Raw genomic sequence first — 20,262 nt, 5'->3', positions numbered from 1 at the left:
TAAGTAGAGGATATTAACATGTATGGGTATTTTGTTTTTCTTATCAAGTATAAATCTGTATATAAAATATAGATATGTGTTTTTATCTCTGTTTAAAGAGGAAAAGATGAACTCAGGGAATTGTGAGCGCACCACATACTTTTGGGAGAAGTAGAAACTACATCACAGTCTCACTGAATTACTAGGAAGAAAGAATGTCCAAAACTGTATAAGAAGATGATGGTCTCATAGGAGGGATGACTCAGCTGACTCAACTCCTTTCTCTTAGGAGAAAAACCTCTGCATTATTCTAATTACAATGAGATGCTAATAAGGTGTTATGAAGTAAATAGTAATCTGAGGAGGATGCTCCTGAGACTAGACTAGGGGGTGACAGTGGGGGGTACAAAAAAAGATGTGTACTTGACAAGACCCTTTAAGGTAGCAAGTGAATTCAACAATAAGAAGTGACATAATTAGTGACATAGACTAGTGAAATGCTATTTGAGTTCTGTGCCCCTGGAAAAATCAAATACTGACCAAGAATCTCTCATTTCATCACCTAGACACTGTACCCTGTGTGGATTTCTTTTTCTTTTCTGTCTAATAAGACTATTATCACTCTAGAGCAGGAATCCCCAACCCAAGGGTGAGGACGGGTACTAGTCTGTGGCCTGTTAGGAACAGGCCTCATAGCAGGAGGTGAGTGGTGGGAGAGTGAGTGAAGCTTCATCTGTGTTTGCATCTGCTCCCCAGCGCTAGCATCACTGCCTCAGCTCCAACCCAGATCATCAGGCATTAGATTCTCATAGGAGCACCGGTCCCTGGTGCCGAAAAGGTTGGGGACTGCTGCTCTAGAGAGGAAAAGCTTTAAGTTTGGAGAAGTGAATGAAACCCATAGGGTTGCTATTTTGAAACGGACTTAAATGTGGGTATAACAATAACTTTTCATGTCACTGTAACATATTATGTGTGTTTCCAGTCAAGAGAATTTGTCATATCAAGTTTGTAGTAGCTTTATTGCAATGTTTAATAAAAGACCTTGACTAAGGTTGAAATCAACATTTAAATATTCAAGGAAATCGGTTCATGAAATGTGTAGTTGGACTTATCAGCTGCATAATAGTGTTTAAATATTTGGGAAAACGTGCTTAATCAATGTAAAAGCTTAATAAATTGAACATTAAACAAAACTAAGTAGTGGTAACTGTTTTTTCCAGGCTAGAAGCCCCTGAGACATTAAAGATCCTAGCAACAGACAAGACAGGTTTTATCCAGTAGATTTAACAGGCTGTACCTTAGAGCAAAAATGCATGAATTCTGGCTGCTACTGTTGAAAACAAATTCCAAATTAATATGCTTAGCCAGAAAACCTAGTAAGCAGCTGTGTGGGTTGCTTTTTGTGATCATGTGTCTTGACAAGGATTATTATTTATGTTGTGGCTTGATTAGGCTTGGATCACCGGCAAATGTTTTGCCAGGTTCACCTCTCTAGAAATAAGCCAAAGGTCTGTTCCTTCAAAACACTTCTGAGGTCCAGCTTTCTAAAGCTAGAGGAATAGAGAGGTGAGGATTTTAGAGAAGTAGGCCAAGAAATGTGGATGATCAAAGGACTTTTCAAAAAAGGAAAGATTAATATTAACTTTTATGTTGCATTGATGCTAAACCCTTGCATCTCCCCCGGTATTCGCTAAAGTTCCTATACAAACAAACAAACAGACACAACACTATCTATATTCACTTTATATCACTATTGTAAAGAGTGATTCAAGCTGTCAATTGATGCTATTGTACTATAACTCATTAATATGTTGATGATTCTTCTTAGCTGCAGAAGGCAGACGCCCATGAACAGTTATTTTTTCTAGAATTGTCACTTTTGACTTGCCACTTACCTGGCTGATCTAAAAATGCTCTGAGGATTCTCTCAGGACTTAGGAGCTAATAATGGTAGGGGATTTCATGTCCCAAAGAACTCTGTAATCCTGTGCTTCCTGAGTCCCAGTCTAAGCCAGGACCTTCTGTCACATCCCAAGAATTACAGGCAGATTGAAAGCTCTGCTGACCAATCATTCTGCTCCGCTTTTGGGGGTCATACGGGGTGCCCTCTAGGATTTCTCAGTAACCTTAACCAGGATGTAGTTCCTTATTGGTACTCTGCCTAAGGTGGTGCTCTGAGGGGTCTTCCTTTCAGAAGAAGAGCAGCAAAGCAAGCAACGCCATGGGTGAGATCAGCCAAGGGGCCGTGGAGAGATACTTGGAGGATAACCCTCAGTTTGCCAAGGAGTACTTCGACAAGAAGCTGCGGATGGCGCCGATGGGAGAAGCCTCAGAGCACAGCGGAGCGCGGGGCACAGCCAGCACGTCCTTCCCTGGGCTGTCACTGGAGGAGGAATCGGCCCTGTGCCTGGAGCTGCTGCAGGCGGTGCGGGAGGAGGCGGGCAGCGCCGAGCTGGCGGCGCACAGGGCCCTGCAAAAGCTGGCGCAGCTGCTGCAGGCCGACCGCTGCAGTCTGTTCCTGTGCCGGGCCCGCAATGGGACACCCGAGGTGGCCTCCAGGCTGCTCAACGTCACTCCGACCTCCAGGTTTGAGGATAACCTGGTGGTCCCAGACAAGGAAGTTGTGTTTCCATTGGACATCGGGATAGTAGGTTGGGTTGCTCACACGAAGAAAGCCCTTAATGTCCCAGATGTGAAAAAGGTAGGTGGCTTTATGACAGTGGGGCAGAGATGAGGTCTTGACAGAGTCCTGGAGGGACAGTGGGAGAGAGAGCTGAAGTCCAAGAGGCCATCCTTGTGGCATTGGTTTGTCTCTAATTTGAAGAGTGGAGGCAGCAGCAGGGAGGAGCACCCAGGGCCAGGGCTGCCAGACTTAGTAACTAAAAACAGATGCCCGGTTCGATCTGAATTTCAGATAAACAATGAATGATGTTGTTGTTCAAGTTTGGCATTTTATCAGGCAACTTCCCTGGGCTTGGTTTAGTCCCCACCTTTCCCCTTACACCTCTTCCATGCCCTGGGCGCTATCCTTCTGAACAAGATGGCAAAGCAGGCCCGCCCAGTGGTGAGATCAGCCAATCAGCCAGATGCCAAGACTCCTGAATCACTCTCCATGCCTCTTCCTCACATCCCTTTGAAGACACTCAGTTCTTTGGGATGGATTGGCTCATCCGTAGATTCTTTCACCTATAGACCAAATGCACAAAAAGAAAAATGATGCCATTTGAAAGTTCAGATGTTCACATTTAGGTCATTAAAAATGTAAATTTCGATGATGATTAAGTGCAGTTGGCCATTCCAACCCTCCCCCCCAAAAACTCAGATCTATCGAGAATGAATTCCAATCAGGTAAATGAGACTTTTGGACCCTCCTGGAAACCCAACAGCATATTCACAAATGTTATGCTTATTTAAAAACAGAAAATTTAACTACTTCTTACCACCGCAATGCTCGTTCATTTTAGGAAAATTATAAAATACAAGTGAAAAGGAGGAAATGCAAATGACCCATTATCCCTCCACTCAGCAATAACTGGCAGGAGTTTCTCCTGGCAGCACCTCCGCTTTTTTTTTTTTCCTTCCTTCCTTTCTTTTTTTTTTTAACAAACATGTCCCATTATTTTGCTTTGCTATTAACAAAAGGAGAGAAGTGGATTATGCTGGCACAGAGTTGATTGGGAGCAGACCCTGACGGGCTTTCTGTGCAGAGGTTTATTGCCGGCTTCTGAAGCCGGTCGCTGGAGACAGGAGGATAATCTCCCACACGCCTCCTGAAGCTGATTACAGGAGGAGGGCCACGTGGATCCCGGAAGGCACAGGAGTTGTCAAACATTAGCAGCACTTGGCAAACAACCACAAGACAGCCCTGAGGTGCAAGGGTTGCTGCTGGGCTCAGTCTTCTCCCACTCCTCCCTTCAGCGAGTTTAAGCAGGTTTAAGTAGGTTGTTGAGGCCCACTGCAGCTGCTGCAGGTGACTAAACCGAGGCGTGCCCATGGCAAGGTGCTCTGGACACGAGGTAGAAGGTTGCACACACCCTCTGTTTTCTCACGGGAATATGCCTCTTGCCAGTCTCCAACTGAGGCCATCTCCAAAATTACTAGGACATCAAACTGAAGAAAATGACATGCAAAATTTATTTTTTCTGGATAAAATGACTTCTGCTGTAATACTTTATTAATGAGCTCGGATCTCCATACAGAGGAGAAAATGGTAGTATGGAGCTGCTTAAAAGATCTGGTGGCCTTGATCTGTAACTGTCCATGGTGAGTGCTCTGCATGGACAGAGCAGCAAATGTGTGTGTGTGTGTGTGTGTCTGTGTGTGTGAACAAGCATTACCACCGCAATGCTTGTTCATTTTAGGAAAATCTGAATTTCAGATAAACAAGTCATTGCATTTGGCATTTTATACAGATTTTCACATTCTTAATCTCACTTGATTTTGGCAAAGACCCTGTGCGAAAGGCACATTTTAATTTCCATCCTATGTAAGAATCTTCTCAAGGCCAATTAGGCAGGAAGTGGTGGGTCTGGGACCATAACCCAGGTCTTTGGAGGCCTCCCTCTTTTACCACACTGCTGAACACATTCGACTTCTCTCTGGCTGGCAGTGTGGGCACGGGTGAGGGAAAAACTTTTTACACCTAAACAAAGGCAGAACCAGACACTCCCAACCATGGTGGTCCACAAAGGTGGTACCAGGGAAGCCACGTGGTGTCGGCTGAAGAGCTTTGGCATCAGACAGACTTGGGTGCAGATCCAGGTCTGAAACTAGGTAAATATGATGGACTGAGTTTATGCATCTGAGAAATAGAGGTAACCTAATGTAGAGATTAAGTGGACATCAAGTGCCTGACTCCTGGTAGGTGCTCAATAAATGACAACTGTGACAATATTAGCTTTATGCCAAAAGAGGTTGGGGCCTGGGTGTGGGTGGCCAAAACTGGGTCAATGGTTATTGTCTGTTTTTAAAACAGGTTAAAGGCAGGAAAACTTTGAATAACAGGAAACTGAGAGATATTCTTTTCAAGTTAATCATTTCTATTTCTATTGGAAAAGCCGTTGATTAGCTCTATGGATGGGCAGTTCTCGTTCTGTCTGTGGTTAAAAGACAGCCACAGAGAAGTCCTAAGTTTGCAATGATTAACAGGATGCTTCGAGGTCCCTTTCCTCCCTCCTCTGTCTTCCTTCTCTCCTCTCTTTCGGACTCCTGATCTCAAGGGATAACAGTATTCAATCAGAATTTAACAATGCTGAGATGGGATGAGGGATCCAGGCGGCCTGCTGCTCTAGACAATGTTCTCTCCAGTTGCCTTCTGTGGCTCCTTTGAAAAAGGATCATTATGGGGAGTTTATGAATTCGAGAAATACAAAATTTATTCAAATGAACGGCAGTAAGGATTGTTTGAGCTAGTGAAAATAAAAAACCAGAAAGCCTCATTTTACCTACCCTGAAATTTGATGGATGGTTTTATCCAGGGCTTTCAGATACAGCGATAAGCAAACATTCTATTTGGAAACTCATAGGCCATTTTCTCAAAACAGCCAACTGAGCTTGACAATATTACCTTGTGTTTAGAATCTAAGACAAAACAGCATCAAATGTTGAAGCTGCAGAATGAAGTATATTAGCCAAGAGATGCTGCCTGACTCCATCCTGTGCATGTTTGTGTTATTTTGATTATTCCTTAAGTGCCCAAGATTGCTGTATAAATGAAAGTGATTATGATCTGTAATGTGTAATAGGTTAGCAGGAAAATGATATGTGAGCTGGCCTGGGCAAATGGTAAATTAAGAGAGGGAAAAAAAACTTAACAAAATCTGGGGACCTCCTGGCCTGAGAGTGAAGATGCTACAGGAAGCAACAGAGAAGTAACAGATAAAGTAGTCAGGAAAGAAATGTGGCTTTTGACGGCATGAGGCAAAGTGTTGGCCCTCAGGAGGAAGCGTGCTCCCAGGCATCAGCTAAGAGCATCTAATTTCTTCAGTGATTAAAATTGGTTAGAAAAGCTAGAACTAGAAGTGAAAAGCTAATTGCAAAAGAGAACTACTTCTTATCCAGGGATGCCCTGAATAAGGTTTCTCTTTTATGTATTTTTTGAGTACCCACTATGTGTCAGACACTTCTAAGTGCTCTACTCATACTATGTTATTCTATCTTCATGTCAGGGACTCTAGACAGTAGATGATATTGTTATTCCCATTTTCAGATTAGAAAACAAAAATGCAGAGGATACATAGCGTGCCCAGGAGCCTGCAGCTAGTAAATGGGGGCCTGTTTTTCAGCCAAGGAAGTTTGACTCCAGAACCTTCTTTACCACTGTGCGATGTTGCCTCCTAAATAAATAGTTGATTTGAGTGGTTCAGTGTTGGGAAAGTTATAGAAGAGATCCGGGGTGAGGATCCGCATTTTCTTCTCTTAGCACCTCACATTTTCTTTGTAAAGGGTTGAATTTCTGGGCATCCTCCACAGGGGTGATTCACCTACTAAAAGTAGAAATTTCTGGGGAAGACAGACTCCACTTTAGGAGCTTAGGCTATGGTGGGTCTGCTGTGAGGCCATTTTTCTGCAGATGACTCTGAGGCACAGCTAGGGACTATTGCTCTGAGCTGAGCTGTGAGTTCTGTTGACCAAGCAACCCTTGTTCCCTGGAAGAAATTCTAGCCTGGAAGTTATACACCAGTGGACTCTCATATTTTTATTTTAGGAAGCTGTACAGAGTCCAGCATCCAAGGTTTGTGCTGCTCTTAGAAGCACCATCAACACGGGGAAATGAAAATAATATGACTTATGAGAGCAACACCGCTTTAATTTTAGACAGTGAGTCTCAGAATTAGGCTGAAAGTTCATTTCTAATTGAAGAAGCCTCAAGTTCAAAGAGGAGATAGTAAGGGCCATGGAAGGCTGAGCCTACACCCATACAGAGTAGGTATTCCTCTAAATTACAGCTAATAAAACAACTACCGTCCTTGACCTTCTTCTCAAGCCCTTTCATTTGTGCACCTCTCCAGACTCATGTCTCTGCCCTTCCCGTGGTGAGTATACTAGAATCATCTCTTGCACTTACATCTCTTGCACAGCTTATATCTGGGAAGATCCACTTCTTCTCTCCCAAAGAGAGAAATAAAAAATATGAATGAAAGACATTAATTTGGTAAGACAATGAAAATTGGTAAGGATCTAGTGTTGGTGAGAGGGTGTTCCTCTCACTCATGACCAGTGGAAGTAAGAATTCCAACTTTTGGTAAAAGTAATCTGTATAAATAAAAACTGCCTATACCTATTGATCCAGCAAAAGTAACTTCCACTTTGGGTAACCCATCTCATAAAAATAAAAGCGTGAATGATTAGTGCAGCATTGCTAGCAGTGGGGAAACTATAAACAGACTGAGTCAGTGGAGGGTGATTGAGCTGATCATGGAGCTCCCACACTGTGGAGCAGCGTGCAAGAATTGAGAGATAAATTCACAACCATGTGCATTGGTCTGGAGGAAAGTCCATAAAATATTGTTATGAAAGTATCATGTAATTTAGAAAAGAAAATGTTATAAAAAATCCAAAAGAACAACAACAACAAAAAACAAACACCTTTGTCCAAGCATAGAGCAAGACATAGAAGGTGACACACCAAGCAATTAACACTGATTTCCTTAAGTAGGTGAGATTAGAAGGAGTTTGGGGGGATCACTAATTTTTTCTTTGTGTTGTGATGTACTAGTTCTCTGGTTTCAAGTGCACATTTTACTTTTGTAAGTAAAAAGAACTCTTTGAAATATACCTGTAACTCCAGCTGTGCTCTCCTTCTGGGCACACACGTTCTGTTCATTGACACCCTCTGTTTCTCTCTCCCTTCCTCTTAGCACCTTCTTTCCATTCGGCCACGACAATCCCCGCTTTTCCCCTGGCCCAACCTCAGCCTAACCTAGATAAGCCAAAGTTCAGATGGCAAATGTTCATTCTGAAATGGGTAATTTCACTTTAAGCAATCATAGGATGGAGTAGTGTTTGCTCAGGTCCACTGTGCTGGGGCCCTGGTTACCTGTCAATATGACGGGTTAGACAGAGAGACCTGTTGCCATCTCTAGAGCTACACTCCATGGTTCTGTGCTCCTTTGGCAAATGTGTGAATGTGTCTTTCAGAACAGCCATTTTTCTGACTTCATGGACAAACAAACCGGATATGTCACCAGAAACCTGCTGGCAAACCCGATCGTGATGGGCAAAGAGGTTCTTGCTGTGGTTATGGCGGTTAACAAAGTAAATGCACCTGCATTCTCCACACAGGATGAAGAGGTAATGCTGGGCATCCAGCTGGAGGCTCAGGAAACTTACTTGTTACACAATTAAAAGAAAGACGTCCCACCTAATTTGTTTTTCTCTGCCATCTGTAGGTCTTTTCCAAATACCTCACTTTTGTTTCTATCATCCTAAAGCTTCATCATACCAACTACCTGTACAGTGTTGAATCCCGAAGAAGCCAGGTAAAGGGAAGGTGACACTAATCACGCCATGCTGACTTGTTCTGATAAAGGGACCCAGAGAGAGAGAGGCAACAAGCCCAGATCCCTCTTTTCCCTCATGGGGGTTTAGGCCACATTGAGCCAATTCCCAAACTTCAGAGCCAGGTGTCTTGCCTTTCTCCAGTTTTCATTCTGGGTAGACATGATTTCTTCACCTATGAGATAGCGATGATCGTTATCATACCTGCCCCACATGGTTGCAGTGACTATTAAATAGTCATTAGATGAATTAGTTCAGATCAATCTCTTAGCAGTTCCCGGGACATAGTCAACCTATAAATTTCAGGAGTAAATCACTCCTCTGAAGTCTGTTTCCTCCTTGAACCAAGAGTATAACGGACAACATTGGTATCCAAGATACCTGAGTTGGGACCACTCTCTGGGCCTGTTTCCTCATCAGTACAATGTTGTGTGTATCTGGGGGAGGTTAGAATAGAGGGCTTTCAAGGTTTCTTGCCATCCTAACTGTCCAGGTAGGGTTACCTCTGTTTAGCTCAGGATGCATGGAAGGAGGCATGTAGCTTTCTCCCCACAAGGGCCAGCAGGACCCAGTGGGCCAGTAATACTGCACCCTGTGCCCAGGGGCTGTCTCTGTATCCAACTGTAGGTCACTGGCCCTTTGAAGCCAAAACATTTGCTTCTCCTTCAGAAGCCCAGAGCCTTACAAAGTTGTAGTCATCATCCCATGCAGAGAATCAGTAATTTCTTGGACACGTACAGGTTCAAAAATGGAATTGCCTAGTCTAGTGATATGTATTTCAATTTATTTGATACACCTCCTATTTTCTTCCGGCCAAAGCTCTATCTTTTCATAACGTGTTTTGTTCTAACTGTTTTCTTTTTAATACCTACTTTCAGATCCTTATGTGGTCAGCCAATAAAGTGTTTGAAGAGCTCACAGATATTGAGCGACAGTTTCACAAAGCGCTTTACACAGTTAGAACATATCTGAATTGTGAGCGATACTCCATTGGACTGCTGGACATGACCAAGGAGAAGGTCCTCATTGTTCCATACATTTTGTCTTGCCTAAAATCACCTGTAATACACACATCACACGAAATGTGATCCATTAAAACATGGGTACACTATGTAAATAATCAGTCATGATCTATTATAAGAACTACTGCCAAGAAAATGCAGCACAGAGGTAAAAGTATGCATTTTGGAACAACAACAAAACAATAATCTAGGCTCGAAGCTTGGCTTTTCTACTTCCTAGTTGTATGTGTCTTCAACGAGTCCTTTTTCTTTTTTAAAATATTAATTAATAGGCTTTACTTTTAAGAAAAATTTTAGGTTTACATAAAAAATGAGCAGAAAGTTCAGCAACTTCCCAAATATGTCTTCTTCCCCACCATCTCCCCGTTTCCCCTATTATCTATTTCTATTATAACATCTTGCATTGGTGTGGTACATTTGTTACAGCTGATAAATCAGTATGGATACACTATTATTAACTAAAGTCCACAGTTTACATTAGGGTTCATTCTTTGTGCTGTACAGTTCTATGGGATTTGACAAATGCATAATGTCATATATCTGCCATTACAGCGTTATTCAGAATAGTTTACCTGCCCTAAAAAATCCTCTGTGTGCCATTTATTCATTCTTCCCTCTCCCTAACCCAAACCCCTGGCAACCACTTGTTTTCTTTTTTATTGACTCTATAGTTTTGCCTTTTCCATAATCCCATCTAGTTGGAATCATACACTATGTAGCTTTTTCAGATTGGATTATTTCTCTTAGCAATATGCATGTACGTCCTCCACATATTTTCATAGGTTGCTAGTTCATTTCTTTATAATGCTGAAGACTATTTTATTGTCTGGATTCACCACAATTTATTCATTCACCTACTGAAGGACATCTTGGTTACTTCCAAATTTTGGCAATTATGAATAAAGTATAGATTTTATGTGGACATACATTTTCAACTCCTTTGGCTAAATACCAAGGAGGCTTATTGCTGGATCATATGGTAAGAATATGTTTAGCTTTATAAGAAACTGCCAGACTATCTTCTAAAGTGGCTATGCCATTTTGCACTTCCACTGGCAATAAATGAGTTTCTGTTTTCCACATCTTTGCTGGCAGTTGGTGATGTCAGTATTTTAGATTTTAGCCATGCTAATGGGTGTGTAGTGGTATCTCATTGTCTTAATTTACATTTCCCTGATGACATGTGATGTGGAGCATCTTTTCATATGCTTATTTGCCATCTGTATACCTTCTTTGGTGAGACATGTTCAGATTTTTTGGTCCACTTTTTAATTGCGTTGTTTATCTTCTTATTGTTCAGTTTTAAGCTCTTTGTATATTTTGGATACACATGTCAGTTCTCTGACTTTGTCTTTTTTTTCAGCAAGTCTTTTAACCTCCCTGATTCTATATCGACATAGCTATAGATATATATAGAGATATATCTATATATATATATGTAGTGTCTAGTACGTAGTAGGAGAATAATAAATGATACTGTCATTACCAATTCAAGGTTTTTTTTATTCTGCACACACACACACACACATATATATATATATATGTAGTGTCTAGTACATAGTAGGAGAATAATAAGTGATACTGTCATTACCAATTCAAGGTTTCGTATTCTGAAAAGTTATCATTATTTTAAAGTAGAAATAATAAAATATTTAATACTATTGACACACAATATAAGGCTCATTTCTCATCTTGTTTCATTAATTCTGTTGAAGCTCTCCTAGCTCAACATAACTAATGAATACCATGTCATTTATATTTATTACTACCCATGTGATTGGAAGTTATTTTTTCAGAGTAATTATTCTAAGTGGATAAACATAGGACCAAGCATCAGGAGACCTGGGTTCTGATCCTGGCTCTGAGATTCCCTACATGATTATATGGGCTAGAGTGGTTTTGGCTGCAACCTCAGACCCAGGTGAAAGCATTTTAGACAATAAGATAGTTATTATCTCATTGAACAAGAAGGCAATTCTTAGGCTGGCTAATTCAGAGCTCAGTAGAGTCATCAAAGTCCCAGGTGCTTTACATTTTATCCTGGCCAGGTCTCTGTTACCTTCGGCATGTTAATGAGGTCTCTTTTTATGATGGCAAGACGGCTGTTGCAGCTCAAGGTATGGCACATAGACATGACAAAACTGGGAGACATTTCCTACAAATATCATTTCCATCACCTGTCACCTGAGTAACACCTTTCTCCAGAAGCTCCCTGGCAAACTTCTCCTCCTTCTTCATTGTCTACAACTGGGCTGTATGCCTGTCCTCCAGCTAATCCCAGACACCTCATATATACCACTTATGGGCTGTGCAGAGGCCATATTCCCTGAACAAATTACCACCTGATACCCAAATAAAATCAGGTTCTGTTAGCAGGGAAGAGGAAAATAGATGTTAAGGCAACCAACACTTTGGCTACTCTGTATGACCTTGGCCAAGCCTCTTAACCTGTGTAGATTTATTTTAATTATCTATAAAAGAGCTACTATATACTGAGTACTTTTAATTATGTGCCAGGGTAAGTGATGTGTATTTATTATTTATTTAATCCTCTCAATGACCCCATAGTATAGATTCTATTATTATTCCCATTTTACAGATGGAAAAGTTTAAGTGACTTGTTCATAACCACAAGTTCCTATAAGCAGTATTACTGGGAATTACAGGTCTTTTCCAGCTCTAAAATTTTAGATTTATAAATTAATGTAAAATATGTAAACATCTGAAATTCATATAAGATATGGTGGGTCATGGAACAGCTTGTTCAATAATGTTTAAATATAATCACCTCCAGGAATTCTATGATGAATGGCCAATCAAGCTTGGCGAGGTTGAGCCTTACAAAGGTCCGAAGACACCAGATGGCAGAGTAAGTACAAACATCTTCCTTGGTGATATCTGTGCATGGTGCAAGTAGCTAAAACCAGAGGCAGCCATGCATAGAGGGAAAACCATGGGCTGAGAAGGTCTGGGTTCTAGTCCTGTAACTTTATGTGAGACCTTGGAGTACAAAGAGTACTGCACAAGGAGTTTGAAATTCCTGTCTCAGCTTTGCCCCAAGCTAGCTGGGTGGCTTTTGCCTTAACTCACTGTTTAACTTTTCAATTTCCTTTTTCTGTAAAGCCAGGGTTTGGTGGATCAGCGGTTCTCAATAGGGAGGGATGCATCAGAGCCACCTGCCAAGCTTTTTAAATATACTGTGCCCAAGTCCTTCTGAGATGCTGCATTGGAATCCCCAGGGAAGGGTTGGGTTAGATTTACTTCCCCCTTGACAGCAAGCATCACAGGGCAGGAACCATCACTGGCATGGAATGTGTCCAGGCCTCATTTTCTTCATCCGTCTAAAGAAGTAGAGAGACTAGTTTTCCAGTCCCTTCCAGCTTTGACAATGTGTCCACCGAATCCAATTTCTGAAGCACTTTTTCAGATCATCTAGTGCTTCAAAGGGGAAAATGCTTCGTGGGAAGGGACATCACTGGGAAGTACAGCTGGGAAGGGAAAGTGTTGACCGAGGTTGAGAAATTACATGATTTGTTCCACTGAAGTTATCGGGCAGTTATTTCTAGAATTGTTCAATGAGATATTTCTGCTTCTGGACAGTAGAAAAAGATCAGTTAAAAGAAAGACAAGTTTCCCCTAAAAATTGTCTGGGTGAATTCAACTTTTTAAATTTAGTTCAACAAGCTTGTTCATGTAGATGAACAGCCAATAATATTTCTAGTTTTATTACAAGTTTGTGATCAGAACATGAGTAGTTTGGTAATTTTATGTTATGCAAAGAAATGTCATTGGGAAAGAAGTCCTATTTAAATGAGTTTTAAAGTATTAGTTCGTCAATGAAAAGCATTTCCTTTGGGAAATAAGATTTTTCTTACGATCTCTCTCCTCTTAGGAAATCATATTCTATAAAGTAATCGATTACATTTTACACGGAAAAGAAGAGATCAAAGTGATTCCGTGAGTATTGTCCTAAAGCTGTTGCAGGAATTGCCATTTTTTTTTTTTTTTTGTACAAAGTGCCTTTCTCTGTACAGCAATGATTTTCTTTCTTTCATTCTTCCTCAAGGACACCTCCTGCAGACCACTGGACTCTTGTTAGTGGGTTGCCAACATACGTTGCTGAAAATGGATTTGTAAGTTATTAAACAAATTCAAATCTTAAATAATATTGGATGAAACTCTTATTAGCTAAGAGATGGAAACAAATGTGAAAGCAAGAATGTATCAGGAAAAGGTGAGCCGGCCACTCTCTTTGGCATAGAATGTTGTTTGTAGGAGAGGGGAATTTTGGCAGTCAAATGTAAGTTAACTAGAGACTCCTAAACCCTACAAGACAATATTTTGTCAACATGAGAAAGATCGATCCATTCCCCAGCTTCTTAATCTTCAACCACACAAATTTCAGGGTGTTTTGGCAATCCATGACCATGATTCATGCTAGGTTTAATTCAATCTCAAGCACAGTTCCTTTGGAACCAAGACTTTTGAAGCATAAAAGATTACTGACAAAAGAGAAAAATATGTGAAGAGAGAACTTTGCCACTGATTGCGATACAGAATGTTGTGAGTTAATAAAAGAAGTGAAGATTTCGCCTTGGTCTGTCAGGTGGAGTGGAGCAGACAGTAGGCCAGGTCTGGCTAGGAGAGGTCAGGTATAGGAAAACGACCAAGAAGAGATCTCTGATAGGCCCCATAGGTCTCAAGGTCAGAGGACAAGGGTCACCATAGATTTTCCACTTGGCCTCAGCCACTAATGGCTGACCTTTCTCCTTCTCATGGGTGACTTTTCTCCCACGTTGGGCTTCTTCACCACCTGGGCCATTTTTTTGGCATCAAGAGTCCTTCCTAAAAGAATATTCGATGCTTTCAATATTTCTTTTCGTTGGCATTTTTATTTATTCACTCTTTAGATCCAAGTTTCTAAAATATACTTACAGCATTTATTTGCATATTTGTTTTTTCTTCAGTGTTGTGATTGTGTTTTTGGCAGTGTTCATTTGTCTAGTTGCTTTGAATTTGGAAGAAGAATCCTTAGAGGCTGGGAGAAGAGAAAGGAGCAGAGATGGTGCTAAATGTAATCCAATGACATAATTAGCAGAAGGGACGTTGACTTCAATGTATTATTAGCAAAACTGGCCTAGCCAAGGTCCAGTGTGACTAATTTGCCTGCATGTCATGGAGAGCTATGGAAGAAACCCTCCCATCTGATGCATTCTTTCTTATTCTGCGTTGCAAGTTTAATGGCTCCACCACACGATGTTTCAGGACTTTTGTTTCCTCTTGTTTTACAGATATGTAACATGCTGAATGCCTCCGCAGATGAATACTTCACATTTCAGGTAACTTCGCCCTCTGCCAGTCCTCACCTCTCAGCGTGGAGGAGGAGGGGAGCAGCACTGTTCTCCCATACTTCCCATCCCCAGAATCTGCATTAGACTCAGAGACAAAAAAATCAACAATTCTGAAGCATTTGGAAAACATCTAAGTGCTAAATTGTATGGTGCAGGCTATAAGTGCTTTTGTAATTCTGAAAAAGAAAAATTCCATATAGGTGAAAAACATTAGAGAAGGCTTCACAGAAGAAATGAGACTTAGCCTGAGCCTCAAAGGATGGCTAAATAAGCAGAAGGAGGCTGAAGAATGAATTATGTGCTGTGTCGAGTGCTTGGCTACCTTGCCTTGCTGCATTCTGTGCAGGTGCTACACCATGGTTCTCAGACTTCGGAGGGGGGCATCAGAATTACCTGAGGAGCTTAGTCAAGATGCTCATGGAACAAGTTTTTTTAAAAAATCTGTTACATGTAGTCTTTGGCCACACTTTGAGAAACACTCCTAAACTCCTGTGGCTGCATCCCCTGCTAGACTGTTATCATCTTGAGGTTAGGGCCTGTGATTTATTCACCTTTGTAGCCTCAGAAACTAGCGCAGGTCCTGGCACATCCTAGGGTCCTGAGAGATATTTGCTAAATGGAACCACACCATAGAACAAAAGACTATCTGGATGGATAAGTAAGGAAAACAGAGTTCACACTAGATATTTCAACAGAGATAATTTAATACAAAGAATTAAATTATTAAACAGGTATTGGAAGACAGAAAAACCGAACAGAAAACACTGACGCAGGGGTAAGGGCTTCTCATCCCTAGGGCTGGGAAGACAAAAAGAAGAGGTTAGGGTGGTCACAATACAGACACTCGGTTCTAGTACGCTTAATCAAATGTACTAGAACACTTTAAAGGCTGTGTAATCCTAGACACAATGTTTTGACACAATGTAGGAATTGTGCATCTAACACTCAAAGATTATTCTTCCTTTAAATTAAAAATAACCCAAGTGTGGGTGGGGTAGGAGGTGGTTATAAAGGGCTGATGCAAGGGAGCCTCGTGGTGCTGGATTAGTTCTGTATCTTGATTTTAGTGGAGGTTGCGCATATCTACATCTGTGATGAATTTGCATAGAGCCACACACACGCGCACACGCACACACACCTGCACAAATAAATATATGTAAATCTGATGAAATCTGAATAAGCTCCTTGGATTGTACCAACATCTCTTTCCTGGTTTTGATATCGTACTATAGTTACACAAGATGTTACCACTGAGACAACTGGGTGAAGGGACATAGGACCTGTCTGTACATTTCTTTTGCAACATCCTGAGAATCTATAATTATTTCAAAATAAAAAGTAAAAGTAATAAACTAAGTGTCTTTATTGTTTGTAGAAAGGACCTGTAGATGAAACAGGCTGGGTCATTAAAAATGTCTTGTCCCTGCCGATTGTCAACAAGAAAGAAGACATTGTGGGAGTAGCTACATTTTACAACAGGAAAGATGGCAAACCTTTTGATGAGTATGATGAACACATTACTGAAGTAAGTGCAATTATAACATAATGGAGGTAAATGAAAATTATAAAATAATAGAAGAAGCATAATTATTTGTTATTCTGGAATGATATTTTTGAAGAGCAGTTAAGACACGAGTCACACATGGTTGCAGTCAATATGTTATTGTGTTATTTCTGTTTTCTGACTTCTATAAACTGCAATATTTTTGACTAAAGTGTGAGCTGTTGGTTTAATCAAAATTCTTTACAATACTAGGAAATTGAGAATGAAGATTTCTATCTCTTTTCTCTCCACCCCCTTCTATTCCCTCTCATTCTCACTCACACCCACAATAAATAGCTTTCTCTCTAATTTTCAGGTCATGCCTATTCTTGTCTATTCTACTGGATTCTTGTAATTTCTCTTTTTAAATAAAGTATTTGGTGTGCATGGTGTACTTTGAAAAGCAAGGGCTTAGCCAATTTTGTTGTCTGGGGGCATAACTGGTATGTTTTTTCTTAGATTAAAATAAGGAACTGGGTTCTTGATGGTGGACAAGAGATTGATTGATAGGAAAACATGAAGATTGCTGCCTCCAAATCAATTTTCCTCTGATTTTAGAGATTTGAATCACATTTTATCTATTTCAGACTCTCACACAATTTCTTGGATGGTCTCTTTTAAATACTGACACCTATGAGAAAATGAATAAGCTAGAAAACAGAAAAGACATAGCCCAGGAAATGCTCATGAACCAGACCAAAGCTACTCCTGATGAAATCAAGTCTATTTTGGTAAGTGGAGAATTCAGTCCTGTGAACATTAGGTGGTATCTAACATCAAGGCTTCTAGAATTCACCTAATATTCAGAGGTCTGACAAATGAGAATAAGTTTAGTTCTGAGCTAAGGAGGGGAGACAGAGAAAGAGGTTGGGGGAGGCCCTGGGTGGCCCAGTATACATAGACCCTTACTGGACAACCAGGCTGCTTGGATGGAACAGTGCTTCATTAAAAACAGCTTCTGAGTCTGTAGGAGCTGGAGTAGTAATGTCTAGATTCAAATGTGTAAGCAAGGAAAAAAATATTTCCAGGAAGGGAAATGTATCAGTCAGTTATTGTTGTGTAATGCTGCACAACAAATCATAACATCTCAGTAGTAAATAACAATAAACATCTATTTCTCACTCAGGCATTTGTGGGTTGACCAGGCTTCAACTAATCTTGGTTGGGCTTGGTTCCATGATGCAAGTTTGGTTTTCTCCATGTGTCTCCCTCATATTTCTTGATCATCAGCTACCTGATAAATGTTCTTCTCATAATGTTGACAGAAGTGTTACAGAGCAAGCACACCGTGCAAGCACATTTTAAGTCTTTATTCATATCACATTCACTGAAATTTTTATTGGCCAAACATGACCAAAACCAACATCATGGATGATGGGAGAGCGAGTAGATATTTGCTAACAGTTTTAGTTATCACGAAATGAAGGGAAAATATCACATACCCACTATTTCTATTCCTTTTATTTCCCTAGCTTTTACAGTATGTGCTTAGGTATAGTTTTACTGTCATGGTTTTTTTCTTTTTTTGTTTGTTTGTTTGTTTGTTTTGTTGGGTGATTTGAGAGTTAAGAAACTTGACTTGAGAGTTTGAGATACTGAAGATATTGAAGATGAGATGTTGAAGATGGGGAGAATAAAGGGGGATTGCTATATACTAAAAAAAAAAACAGATGTAAGCCACTTATTTTTTGCTTTCTTACCTACATACAAACAACTCCTCTCTCTCTCTCTCTCTCTCTCTCTCTCTCTCTCTCTCTATCCCCTCCCCTTTCCTTCCTCCCTCCTTCCTCCTTCTGTCCCTCTCTATCTCTCTGGAAACAATATAGGACAGATATTTCATTTATAAAAAAACTAAACTTCATACTCAGGCGCTTTAGGTTTTCTTTGTAGCCAGAATGCATCTTTGTCATGGAACTCATTACAGCATATTTTAAATATTTTTAAACTGATTTTAAGAGTGAGGAATCAGATAGAAATCTCCTTTATAAGAATTTCACCTCAATTGCTTTTACATTTTAGAAATTTAAAGAAAAGTTAAATATAGATGTAATTGAAGACTGTGAAGAAAGACAACTTGTCACTCTTTTGGTAAGTGTTTTACTTTCATCCTTAATGTGTTTTTAATAAAATATATGAACGTTGCTTTTTCATTTTTCAAGTAGATATTTCGTTTCCTCTTCCCTGGCGCCTTTCAAAGCTAAAAAGAAAGGAGATTTCTTCTAAAGAGTCATCTTCTGGCTTCCTGCTTTTCTTCCTCCTCATCGCCTATAGTCTAATACATGCAGATAATTTAAAATCCCAGCTAAACTAGACTATGGCCTAAGAGACTATAGACATAGACTCTAGAGATATCATGAACTGGTTTATTTTAATGGCTTTAGATTACACCATGGCTACCTCAGAAGACATGACAGGATTATAGAAAACAAACCCTTGTAGCTACAGTTATTATCTGCCGTCTCTAGCTTCTTTTCTGGAGTCTGCAAGAATTCAGTTCTTTCCTATTGTCATTGAGTCACCCTATTATTTCTGGTTGAAATTAACTTCTCTTCCAGTTCATTAATCATGTTATTTTTTTTGTTTTTACTGCTAACCCTCCAAACCCATTTTCTACAGTTTACTATTAAACTCAACCAATAAATTTTTAACTTCAGATTATCTTTTTCATTTCTAGAATGCACATTTAATTCTTTTTAAAGATTCCAACATTGTCTTAAAACTTTTCATCACTTTATCTATTTCGTCTATCTTTCTTTCTATTTCTTGAATTTATTGAGCACGGTTATTTTAAATTCTCCATCTCAAAATCTGCATCATCTGTAGGTCTGGTTCTACTGTCTATTTTTGCTTTTGGGTTTCAGTCATTTGATCATTTTAAAGCGTGCTCCATAATTTTTTTTTTTTATTGAAAACTGGACATTGTGTATAAAAACTTGTTGTGGCTGTGGGTGATAATACATTCCTGCAAAGAGGGTTAGGTTTTCTTCTGGCGGGTGAATAAAGTTGGTTTTAGATTTTGTTAGGGATGGTCTGTTTCAGTTTTTATCCTTACTATAAGGATAGAGCAATTATTTCTAGAGTGTGGACCAAAAATGAAATTCTGGGTTATTACCAAGGACCCTAGACCTTGAATTTCAAAAGCTTAAATACAATCTGATTGAAATTGAAATAATATCACATTTATTTCTCTCACTAACTACGTCATCTTATTTCCCACTGTCCCATATCCAGTCTTGAATGTAAGTGTTCTGCTTTCCAAACTAAGATGTACTGAACATCTCACCTTCCCCCTTCCCACCTCTTATGGCCTCTGAACCTCCCTCCTGGTCCTTGGTTGTGCTACTACAGAGTCAGTACCCTCTGACACCTGTTGAGGGCTTCATTCCCACCCTGAATATTTTCGTGTCACCTGAGGCTCTTCTTCCTTCTCCCGCTGTCTTTGGCTCCACCTCTGAGCACTTTCCTCTCACACTTGGACCAGAAGACAACCTTTCCTTCTCCTCACCTGCCCTCAATAACATGTATCTTTTGTAAAATAAAATTTTAATTGACATCCATGACACGTTAGAAATTCTCTAGTTCTCTATTTAAAGAAGGAAGAACCTTGTTTTGGAGAAGCAATAGAATGGGTACAGGATCAGTAGCTTTACCAAAAAACACCCCATTTTAATGTAAAATCTGCTCATCCCAAATCATTGTTGCATAAAACTTGGGAACTCAAGAAACAAACAAGTGTTTCCAAGGGATTCTTCAAAATTATCTTGGCTTAACTTCCCAGCTACGTGATTATTTATGCATTTCCGCTTCCCACGATTTTTTCTCCAGGTGTGTACTTTAATTCTGGGTTCAGGGAAGGCCTGGTTCTATT

General features: G+C 40.1%; 1 protein-coding gene across 2 annotated transcripts in view; it reads left to right on the top strand.

Annotated features, from left to right (window-relative positions):
• The first annotated feature begins 2,063 nt into the window (after positions 1 to 2,063).
• PDE6C (phosphodiesterase 6C) overlaps positions 2,064 to 20,262 on the top strand; it is a 41,492-nt gene continuing 23,293 nt past the window's right edge. For both annotated transcript variants that reach the window (XM_006925942.1, XM_025042302.1), the window contains exons 1-11: positions 2,064 to 2,680; positions 8,119 to 8,271; positions 8,370 to 8,459; positions 9,357 to 9,497; positions 12,295 to 12,369; positions 13,393 to 13,457; positions 13,567 to 13,633; positions 14,792 to 14,839; positions 16,227 to 16,376; positions 16,982 to 17,125; positions 18,414 to 18,482. In XM_006925942.1, the coding sequence (XP_006926004.1) occupies positions 2,201 to 2,680; positions 8,119 to 8,271; positions 8,370 to 8,459; positions 9,357 to 9,497; positions 12,295 to 12,369; positions 13,393 to 13,457; positions 13,567 to 13,633; positions 14,792 to 14,839; positions 16,227 to 16,376; positions 16,982 to 17,125; positions 18,414 to 18,482 (1,482 nt within the window). In that variant the 5' untranslated portion in view covers positions 2,064 to 2,200. The remainder of the gene's footprint in view (positions 2,681 to 8,118; positions 8,272 to 8,369; positions 8,460 to 9,356; positions 9,498 to 12,294; positions 12,370 to 13,392; positions 13,458 to 13,566; positions 13,634 to 14,791; positions 14,840 to 16,226; positions 16,377 to 16,981; positions 17,126 to 18,413; positions 18,483 to 20,262) is intronic.

The sequence above is a fragment of the Pteropus alecto genome, unplaced genomic scaffold, assembly GCF_000325575.1.
Source record: "Pteropus alecto unplaced genomic scaffold, ASM32557v1 scaffold88, whole genome shotgun sequence".
Classification (NCBI taxonomy): Eukaryota; Metazoa; Chordata; class Mammalia; order Chiroptera; family Pteropodidae; genus Pteropus; species Pteropus alecto.
The sequence above is the reverse complement of the archived record's forward strand: the minus strand, read 5'-3'. Positions and strand labels throughout refer to the sequence as shown.